Source organism: Setaria viridis, chromosome 9 (assembly GCF_005286985.2).
Source record: "Setaria viridis chromosome 9, Setaria_viridis_v4.0, whole genome shotgun sequence".
In the NCBI taxonomy this organism is placed as follows: domain Eukaryota; kingdom Viridiplantae; phylum Streptophyta; class Magnoliopsida; order Poales; family Poaceae; genus Setaria; species Setaria viridis.
The window spans coordinates 42,477,453-42,488,565 of NC_048271.2; the positions used below are offsets into that span (position 1 = coordinate 42,477,453).

Sequence of the window (11,113 nt, forward strand, 5' to 3'; positions counted from 1 at the left end):
CTACCGCCGGTTCGTCGCCGTGCACCGTTCGATAGCAGGCTTCTCTAGTGGCCTCTCTTGATTGCCGCCTCTTTTGCGAACGGGAAGATACGAATGCTCAAGAATTCAAGATGCAAGTGAAAACACGTACCGCCAGTTAGTCTGGGTGAGTTTTCCAAAAACAAAGTTTGCCTGTGTGACTCCTGTAAATAAAATCCCGACATGTTGTGAGAACCGTTGCCCATAGATTCAGCCATTCAGGCAACAAATTGTCAAGATACACCGTAAAGACGAGCACGGAGCTCAAAACTTTTTAACACCATTTTTCGGTAACATTTGGCCTAATTTATATGCCTTCACATGACAGCAGTAGTCTAGTAGGGCTATCAAATCTGCAAAAATTCCAACGCTAGTCGGGCCAAAATTACAACAATCAAGTTTACAAAATCACGTTCCGGCTGTGTGCTCGAGCAGTCATGTCAAGGAGAGAGCTCCTGACGAAACTTTTTTGTGCACGCTAACGCTAGCTCCGAATCTCTGATATCCGAGCGATTCAGACAAAGTGCCAAAAACCTCCTACACCATTTAAACACATGTGGGATACATGAAGACACCGTTGCCTGAACATTTCCCTGCACAGGCTGACCAAGATAGTAAACAACCTTTACCATCATTAACTGCCGCAACATAGGTCCGTCACCTTGTCAATCTTGGTGCTGCCCACATCTCCAGGGGCCATCAGCCTTCGCCAATTTCCGAACTGGCCACCACCACACCTCACTCTTCATCCATCTTGTCCTTCGGCTCTGAATTTTCTTCCTCAATCTTGTCCTTCAACGAGGCATCTCCTTCCTCCATCTTGTCATTTGCATCATCATGTTCTTCGCCCTTATCCTTTGCAGCCACGTCACCGTCACCATTCCCTTCACTCATCTTGTTTCCTTCCTGCATCGTTCCATCCTTTGCTTCAACCGCATCTTCCTCCATCTTGTTACTGACCGTGGTGTCACTTGCACCACCATTTTCTTCCACTGCCATGTGCTCCTTTGGCTGATTCAGAACACTGCCGTTTTCTGGAGGTACTACATCAGCAATATTTTCTGGCGCTGCTGGAGGTAGCTCATTTGCTGGAGGAGCATAATACTGCATATATTGCATCTGTTGCACCGAAAAATTGTAGTTATGGCTCAGATTTTTTAAAATATTAAAGCAACAGATAGATTTAAACTTTATTTCACAGAGATGTGCTGGACGATGTACCTGACTAAGATGTTCCAGTCTGAACTTAACCAGATGTTCAATGTCTTCAATACCAGTAACATAATGGATATTTCCAGTTTCCCCCAAAGGTCGCTCTGTAAATGGAGTGCACTCCTCAAGATTCAAGGCAAGTTTATCGGGTCTTTGGAGGAGAAGCTGGAATGTTGGCTGCAATTCGTAACACTGTTCAAACAGTGAACGCCGGCAGAACACATACAAGCCCAGACGAGCACGGGACATAGCCACAATAAGTCTCCTAACATCACGGAGATGGCCCACAAAACGGGTCCGGACAAGAGAGAGTAAAATGAAATCATTTTGCTGACCCTGGAACTTGTCCACAGTGGTGACCTAGGCATCAAAACACCAACAGAAGTAAGTACAAGAAACTCAATAGCTGATAAACTGTTAGCTTATGAACATATAGCTCAAACACCATATTTATTACAAATTACCTTGTTAGGTGGCTCAATATTCCATGGCTTGCATCTTTTGTTTATGACATCACGAATAAGAAGCTTCTGGCCATTGTAGGTGGTTAATATTGAAATCTTATTGGCAGGGTAGCCAATCAGGCGCATGTAGATATATATATTGACAATATACTCAGCCTCCCCTTCATTCTGGTAGAACCAAGGAGAGGGGGCAGACTCGCCTTTGCCCTTATAATCAGGAACATCAACCAACTGATACTCAAAAGAGAACCCAGCATTAGCTTTATGGAAGATCGCTTGCTCACGCACATAAGGCAGATCTCCCAGCTCTCTGTATCTCCAGTTATAGAGTTTAGCGATACTAGGTCTTGCACGACCCTGAGCATTGAGCTCAATATAAGGGATACCAAGACGAACAAACCTAGTAAACAGACTCTGGTCCATGTGACTGTACTTCTGAAAAGCCATGTTCTTCACCACAGGGGGTAACTGATGGTGATCGCCAATTAAAATGCAACGTTTAAGACGAGCATGGCCATCTTCCTGTCGTTGCAGCAGCATAGGGATAAAAGTTTCTATCTCCAATATCTGTGCACTTTCTTCCATCAGCAAATTGTCAAATTTGAAACCTAATTGAAGAAAGTCTCGCCTCTTTAATGCTGCATGAGTACAAGTCATGGCGACAATCTTCGCCTGTTTCGTCATTAGATAATTTGCTCTCTCCACCGTTGACTTAAGTAGTTCGAAAGCCCGACACTCTTCCAGCTCTTGGAATATTGTTGAAAGATGTTTGAAACAACCCTTGGCTGCATGCATATCTTTCTCAAAAGACTCACCGGTAAAAATAGGCTGTGGAGTATCTGAAAAAAACTCCGAAAATGGGAACCGGTCTTTGACAAAAGTGGGATTATCTTGATTTTGCGCACAGGCAGCTAAGAATTGTTCCCAACGAGCATAAACATGTAATAACCAAAAATATGCAGCAGTTTCACATGTGTAACCCACATCTTCTGGAAGGCGAAGAGATCTCGCCAATTTAGAAACTTCACCTAGCAGCTCTAGCCGTCGGACAAGCATAGCATTAACACGACCTTGACGGCTAAAATCAAGATCAGTGGCAAGCTCTTGCTCGCCCTGACCAAGGCGGAGAAGGTACCTAGCAGGCACATCCCTCTGGCAGAAAAAGAAAATACATCAGATATCCAGTAGCAAAACAAAATGCAACGATAGCCATATACAAAACATCTCCAAAATTATAACAAACCTATATCTCCTATCAATCTATCATGGAGTGAATCTAAGTGATTCATGACGGCAGTTAAACTACAAGGAAAACGAACAGACTGATAGTGTTTTAACATGTTAAACAATAATGCATGGAAATGTGACATCAGGTACATTTTATATGGAATCCCTCAGGAGCAACAGTACCATTTTTTCATTTAGATTCCCATTGACAGACCAAATCACAACACATAAACACACAATTACATGGAATTGCTGGGAGAATGTTCAGCTAATCTCCAGTCAGTTGCAGCAGCAATTGTTAGTCACTCACATTAAAGTACAGTATAGCATTGATCCACTGCCTCTTGAAAAAAGTACTAATTTAGGTAAGCGGTACGAGCACAGATAATATATACTCAGTAACAGTACCTGCATTATCTTCTCAAACAAGTCATTCAAAGCCTGATTCGAATGGGTTATAATCAGTGTCCTTTGCGAAGGACAGTTATGATATAGAACATTTAATATCTGCACAGCTGTATCTGTTTTCCCCGTACCAGGAGGACCAACAACCATTGTCAACCCAGGTTGAACACCGGATATTATAGCACCAATCTACAAACAAAGAATATTGTCAGTATCAGAAATTTTAAGCTGAATGAGATCCTCATTCACCTTGAAAGAAAATACACTGATGCAGGACACATACTGGGCCTAAACATATGTCAAATGTAAGTTATGTTATTTACTTAAGAGGCAACTATGTCATGTACTAAAGTTCCAGTCAGACAACCATTGTCTTGATTTATGTATGCTTAGATAAAATATTGACTTTGGATCTTCAAAGTTGGAACTTGGATGAAGCATCTTTTTGAAGTTCTGGTTAGCATAAAATAGAAGGACAGAGGCACTCTAACACGCACAAGAAATGCTCTAAATATGCCTTAGTACTTCCACATTTGTTACCAGACATGCACCAGTTGAAATTATGGGGTTATCCCAGAGTGTGAAGGGTACCTGGGTGGGTGTGAACCTCACTGAGTTCTGCTTAGGTTTATCTTGAGGATATGGCCCAGGATCAGCTGGAATGTAAGTCTCAACAATTAGTTTCTCTTTCTGAGACTCACCATCAGCCATATTATCGTTGTTCTTAACAGATAAACTGGAGTTCACATTGCCGGGTAGGGCATGACTGCTTTCCCTCAATTTCTTGGACAGCCTAATCTTAAAAGGAGGGCTTGGATGCAGGTTTTCTGTACCATCAGAATTGATAAATGTAACCTGAAAAAATTGAGCATTAGAATCTTGGAGAACAAAGATGAAAGTGAAAATAGATACACATCAACGAAGCAAGATTTTGAGTCAATATTTACCTGATAATCTGGAAAACTCTGCTGTACATGGTTAGCATCAAGAAAAGTGTCCTTGAAATCTATAACTTCCAGAAGATCAGGCATATTTATCCACTGCGCAGCAGAAGGATTTCCATAACCCAAGAATATGTTATGCAACCATTCTGGAACCACACATGTTTCATTCATTAGATCACGTATAGATTCCAAGATTGCTTTGAAATTATTTTCCTTGGGCTTCCTTCTCATTAGAATATTAAATGTTCCATAGACATTTTCTGCACCCTTCTCTGCTGTTTCAGTTACATCGATGTGGTACTGTGCAGTATCTAGTGCAATTCGGACAGTACGCATCTCACCCTTGGGTGGTTTCCATTCTTCTCGCTTTATCTTTCCTGTGAAGTCATTCATGAGTGTTCCTTCCTCATCACGAATTTCAATGACCTCACACCCACGTACATATTGCAATCCTAGCCTTTCTGGTACAGTTGATTTCGCAGCCTCTTCAGGGCTAAGAGGCTCAAAAGAAGGGCGGATTGACAGCAAAAATAGAACATCATGCTCCTTCAGAGCATCCCATTCAGATTTTATCTGATGCCTGTAGCTCGATATGCTGAAAGTAACATCAGCAGTTACAGCAGAAGGTTTAACTTCACCAATGTTTGGCTGCTTCACTTCTTTAATCTTAAATTCCTTGATTGGAACAGCCATTCTGGACCATCCACGGAAGGCAGTCTCTCCCTCATTGTTGATATGAGCATGTAGATGAGGAACAGCTTCCTGAATATCTTCACGAATTTCATAGGTTGATTCAAGACGAAACAGATTGAAATTTCTTAACAAATAATCATGAAGCGTCAGGAATTGGAGATTGAGTTTTGGGAGAGCAAGACAGCCTTCTCCAGAGTAATTAATACTAGGAACAAGGCTTTCGTCCCACATGATCTGCTCATTTGGATAAAGAGGAAGTGCATTTACTGCATCTTTTTGGGATTGCCGCTTCTCAAAAAAAGCAACTAGGACTTCTATAAGAAAATCACGCCTTCCACTGCATGGATCTTTCTCTGAGATTAACTTGAGCTGCTTGTAAAGGACATGTTAGCACCTCAAAATGCATGCTTTCAGTTATACATGTATGTAAAATAAAATGTTCATGCATAGCACTAATAAGCAATGAGGAAATACTAAACTATGAAACATAAGGAAAACTTTTAACCTAACTCCAGTAAGGAACTTTATATGTTGTTTGGGTTAAAATAAATGGTGAGCATCTGTTGCCATCAAGATAACTTGCTCTGACCTCTATGACTGGTGGCTGTCTGTTCCATAAGGTCACTTGACTATTGATGTCATTTAACAGCATAGCATGCTAGGAAATAAGAAAATCAGAAGTATTTATTTGGTAAATTAACAAATGGGAAATGTATTTCCTGCTTATTTTGAGATGGTGTTTACTGCTTTTGAAAACCCATTTCATAAAAACCGTCTCTTATTTCACATATTCATAGGCCTAAAGAAGTCAGTGCATGTCAGATCTCAATGCTGTTTGTAGGTGGCAATATCATGTGCAGAACCTATATTCAATTATTCCCAAAAGCAACCAAATGGGAGGCAACTTAATCAGCCTAGATCAGTGAGGCAAAAGGGACTCAAAAGTCACTTCATCAGATTGCAACTTCATCAACAAGGGGTTTAAGAGGTAGAGCTAAGCAACTCACTCTAAGAGATTAAGGCACAGTGTATCTAGCCTATTAAGTGCCCCTGTGCACCCAATCTTAAAAAACCATCCAAATGTTCGTGGAAATTCCAATGAAATACTATCAGGTCAGTCATTAAATGTTTGATCAAAATGCACGCATGTATTTTACATGCTGCCACATTAACTTCCGTTTGGAGACTATCATCAAATTTTGAAAAAATAGACCATCAATGACAAGAAGAAAAAGCATATCCACTAACACATGTCAAGGAAACACTATGTACAAACAACAAAAGAGCCTTATAAAATATGTATAGACAACAAACACAGACAGGTAAAAGTAATATGTTGAAATTCTCACCTTGTTACAAACCAGATCTTGCAGTTCCACATCCGACAAGACAAGCAGCTTTTTTGTTAAGTCAGCTCGCTTATGCAGTGAACCAATACTAGACAAGGAAAAATCTCGCAACTGCAATGATTAAAATGAAATGTTAATATTTGCCTTCCGAGTAGATACTACTAGTGTACAAGAGACCAAACCAAAAAATGAAAGTAAGAATAAAATTGCACACCTTAGCCACTTGCTTAAATGCTAGCAGCTGGAAAGCTTGGAAACGAGAATAATGAGCTTGCAGGATATCATCATCACCAAGCTGTGTTCCAGAATGATCATTAATCTCAAAGCCTTCATAAAACTGCAGCAAGTCAACCAACTGTGCAAAAAGGCGTCCCTTTTCATGAGTATAGAGTGCACTTAAGTGGCACTTAGCAACGACAGCAACATCAGCAACTAGGGGCCTCAAAAACCTGCAGATTATAAGCAACACAAGTGAGAAAAGATATAACATATAAGTAAATAAATAAGCTAAGGTGTGTCAATATTGCCACTTGCCAGCAATATTTAACTGAACCATGACATTTCTTTGCTTAGGAGATATACTTTGTGCTTTCTCCAATAGTAAAGAACAGTAAAGATGCAATGGAAAAGTTTATATGGCCATGTAGGAATATACAAAGACAAACCAGATCAAGGAAATGATGTTCAGTTATGACAATATGAGAGGTTTGTACAGCAGAAAGATTAACACCCTTGAACGGAGGGAAATACACTGGTATGTGTCTTTATGAAGTGCTCAGGGTGGAAAGAGCCAGGGAAATACACATCTGTTCTATGATTATTTGATGTGCAAGGACATTGAAAACTTCTGCACAGTCACAAAAGGAAGTCACTCTGAATATAATTTGCATCCTGCGACCACTTCAAGAGGTTTCATTTGGTACCATGAAGGCAGTTGAACATCCAAGTCCCTAAAGCTTTTATAAGTGGATGGGTCATGGGTGCTTATATCATGAGGGACTCCTACTTGCACTAACTAGACATATTTGCAAAAAATGACAACAGGATGTTAAGTTCTCATGTTCTTACATCTATGTGGAACATGCACGTAAATTATAATAGCCTGGTACAATCTATATTTATCTGGCAATTCAAGATCCGTAACTACATACCTTCTAGTAGGAAGCTGGCTCAACATGTCAATCAGAAATTCCATAAATCTCTCACAATATAGGACGCAAGAATCATCGACCTGCCCACCGAGTGGCTCATTCAATACAGATTCTTCACCACCATCTTGGCTGGATAATATGACCTTTGAATCGAGAATCTACACGGAAGTTTCATGGAAGTTAAGCAAATTCATATGTAGCAATAACAGAGTAAAAAGGAATAGCTTCAAAGGTGCACCTCCAAGAATTCTTCAATTAGATTCCTAAGGAATTTATTCTCGAGCGTTTCAGAAGGATTGGTAGGTTGGTCAGCCTTTTTTGCTTCCTTTGCTTCCCTTCTTTTGATTTTGGTCCACTTCTTAATCAATTCAGGGTTAAGGCAGAGTTCCATCTGTATATGTTTTAAACAAAGATAAGAACCCAAAAATAAGCACAGAAAAAAGAAACTATCCGTAGGGATAAAATTACCTGAAGTCGTCCAAAAGAAAGAGTATTCCACAGCTTTAGGCTAACTAACTGAAGTATAGTTTCCCGGACAAGCTCATCCTCCAAACTCTGCGGCGAAGCATAAAATAGAATTAAGTTCTCATAAAGTCGATGCAGGGTGACAATCCTGTTAAACGGTATATACAAGCCTTGCATACTAATTTTAAAATTACTATATGGGCAATCCAATAACTGATCATAAACTTAAAAAGGTTTTAAATAGATATCAGCAGCACATAGAACAATTCAATAGAGAAGTTATAACGATGTCCATCGCAATATCATTAAGTATTCAGTGGTTGTCTGGTTGAACAGGAAAAGCAACATATATAGGGAAAATGAAGCATCAGCATGTGATGCAAATAGAAAGTACCTGAAATGCATTTATCATGAACAGGAGGTAATTTGTTTTCTCTGCCATATTAAGGGCCCTTTCCTGTAAGTTAACACAACAAGACAATTTCAGTATGGACATTGCAATATCATAATATTTTTATAAGTAAATGGTCCAGAAGACACAAATTTGTGGTGACATAAGCACTTAACTTTTGGGTTGGAGATAGAAATACAACCAAACTATTCGTCTCAAAAACAGCTCATATGCGAAATAAAAGACAAAAAAAAAGTAAAACAAAACACAACCAGCGAAATCCAAAATCCCCTGATGCCCTCGAGGCCTCAACTCTATAACCCAGCCCTGTATACAATTATAACATCCTAGTTGAATAGATTATCTGACATTCAAAGAACATACTGGAGCATCTGGGAAAGAATGCTCATCACAAGCTACTCAACTGGAGCTCAAAATAATTGAACAGCAAAGTGAGGAAAACGTCATTTCCACAATATAATCAATATAAACCACCAAACTTCTCATGCTTTTGTAATACAATCTGATTTCTCAATTATATCACCAACAATATTGGCTACTGGCCAGTAACTACATCTCACTACCTATTACACTATGGCTAAAGTGAGATGCATACAACTGTAGATCCTAATCGCTGCAGCGCACTAATTTCAAGTTAAGTGGCTTCAGATCACATGTGCCTATGAATGCTTTTATAACCAATTGAACAGCTAAACCAATCCTGGTCACGCCACATTTTAGGAGTGTTAAAATAACAACACCCAGATTTATCCAACATCCACTGAATAAACTAGGCATACAAATAGCCAGCTCTGAAATCAATTGTATCCTAAATTAGTTCTCACATGAATAATCGTTTTACTGGAAAAATAATCACATAGATAAGTACATAAAAATCGACACAAACCTCTTCCTTGAGCTTGAGAACCCGCCACAGGAACCCCTTGAAAGCATCCTTACGGTCATGGAAACACGTCCACGCTGCCACATTCTCCCGAAACTGCACACAAGGCCCAAATCATGTCAGAAACCCTAGAAATCACCCGAGCTAGCAGCAAGAGCTCCAATCCAATTCGGAGCAGAGGCTGACCTTCTCGTTAACCATGAGGATGATGGACATGACATGCTCGAAGGAGGCGTTCGCCGGGTCGAAGTGCGGCCACAGGTAGTTCTCGAGGTACTGGCTGACCTCGAGGATCATGACGCGGTGCAGCGGCACGGTCTTCCGGCCGCGACCCTCGACGCGGAGCTCGGTGGCGTAGATCTCCCTGACGAGGTCCGCATCGAAGGCCCCCGCGGCGGCGGCCGCGCCCCAGTGCTCGACAGCGACGCGGGTGAGGCGGTCCCGCTGGATGTCGAGGAGCGTGATGGAGGCGCCGCCGGTGGACGCGGGGACCTTGTCGGGCGCCGCGGTCGTAGCGGGGGCGGCGTCCGCGGGGAGAGGGTACTCCGCCGCGCGGGGGTGCCGGAACTCGAAGACGCCGGTGCCAAAGACCTTCGGCATGGCTGGGGCAGCTCACGAGGTTTAGGGTTTGGACGAGATTCGCGGGGTTTAGGATTCGATTGTGGTGGGTTAGACAGTGGGAGCCGGAGTGGGACGGGGAAGGAGAGAGGGAGGGGCGGGGGAGGCGGCGCCGGCGGCGACGGGAGAGGGATTTGAAAGAGGAAGGGGGTTTAGCCGGAAGCCACCATTTTTTCCGGCTCGAGCTGCACAAGCCCCCCTACAGAGTCCCGCTTCGTTTTAGCCAAAGCCCACGTGAGATTGTTCGAGGATAGTCGGTTGATTGCTAGTCCTGCGTCGTCACGTCGCGTGAAGATTTTTGAACGTTTTCTTTCCTTTTGCGTAAGGATTATAGTTTCTTTATAAAAAAATTTGGAACTTCGAACAAATTTTCAGTTCGATTCTGAATACAGTAAACTTCCTTTTCGTCCATACTCTCTCCGTTCCAATTTGAAACATACATACAATTTGAAATGGAGAGAGTACTCCTTAATTCTTATCCCGTATATATAACAATTCGATCTTTTTATGTAGTTGATTCAGGACACGTCAAACTTCAACATATCTATCACTCGGTATACTATTCATCAGGATTATATATGTTGCCTCGCTGAGCCAGATAAGGCCACCTGCTTAGCAGGGACGGATCCAAGGCCCGGCCACCCTAGGCATACCTGCAAGGGTCTAGTTGTTCTCTTCTATTGCTAGAGTGGAAGGGAGATGGCTCGTAGTTTGCTCAGGCTTCGTCTGGCTGCTGGGTTTGCCACTGCCACCTCGGACCTTTGCCTCGCTTCTATGAGAGAGCTATTGTCAGGGTTGATAAGATCCTTGTTTCCTGTGCTAGAAAAAAAAGCGAGACGAGGTACCTTTTAGCTCAAATGATGTTAGGTATCTTTCGTAGTGTAGTATCTTTAGCGGAACGGGATTTACTAATCTGACAGCTAAAAGATCTGTGCTAGTAACTTGACATCCTATTTTATGCTTCCCCTCGTCTCATATACTCGTTGAAGAGTAATGCTCCATATTTTCCTTTCATCTCGGGATTGTCGGGTTATTTCCCGTGTTGGCAAATAGAGTGGATGATTACAATCAATCGGACGATCACCCCCACTCAATTTGAGCTAAGAGGATAGGTTTTGTTTGGTTATTTAAAGCTTAAAAGTTTTTGAACATTTTTTTCTTGTCGAATCTCACACATTAACAAATTGGAGGCTTGAATAGTTAACACAAAATATTAATGGTTTTCAATGAACAAGATATGGACACTGCTCGGTCCTAATGAAGTGTTCAAAA

At 41.5% G+C, this 11,113-nt stretch overlaps 1 protein-coding gene across 1 annotated transcript; it reads right to left on the minus strand.

The window, feature by feature from the left end:
- Positions 1-257: 257 nt before the first annotated feature.
- On the minus strand, positions 258-10,057 carry LOC117839557 (uncharacterized). Its single transcript, XM_034719918.2, has 14 exons — positions 9,410-10,057; positions 9,227-9,319; positions 8,323-8,385; positions 7,932-8,018; positions 7,702-7,854; positions 7,464-7,621; positions 6,527-6,761; positions 6,313-6,423; positions 4,274-5,332; positions 3,918-4,181; positions 3,330-3,515; positions 1,695-2,846; positions 1,240-1,590; positions 258-1,137 (listed from the first exon to the last, which is right to left on the minus strand). The coding sequence occupies exons 1-14, from the start codon at positions 9,821-9,823 to the stop codon at positions 757-759; spliced, it is 4,707 nt and encodes a 1,568-aa protein (XP_034575809.1). The 5' UTR covers positions 9,824-10,057; the 3' UTR covers positions 258-756.
- Between the last annotated feature and the right edge of the window lie 1,056 nt (positions 10,058-11,113).

What these genes read in the sequence shown, in the direction of transcription:
- LOC117839557 (XM_034719918.2), bottom strand. Translation starts at nt 9,823, where the DNA reads ATGCCGAAGGTCTTTGGCACCGGCGTCTTCGAGTTCCGGCACCCCCGC. An exon ending in AAGATCTGGTTTGTAACAAG is followed by an intron (nt 5,333 to 6,312) that starts GTGAGAATTTCA and finishes CTTTACAAGCAG; the next exon opens with CTCAAGTTAATCTCAGAGAA. An exon ending in TGAGGTTCACACCCACCCAG is followed by an intron (nt 3,516 to 3,917) that starts GTACCCTTCACA and finishes CTTTGTTTGTAG; the next exon opens with ATTGGTGCTATAATATCCGG.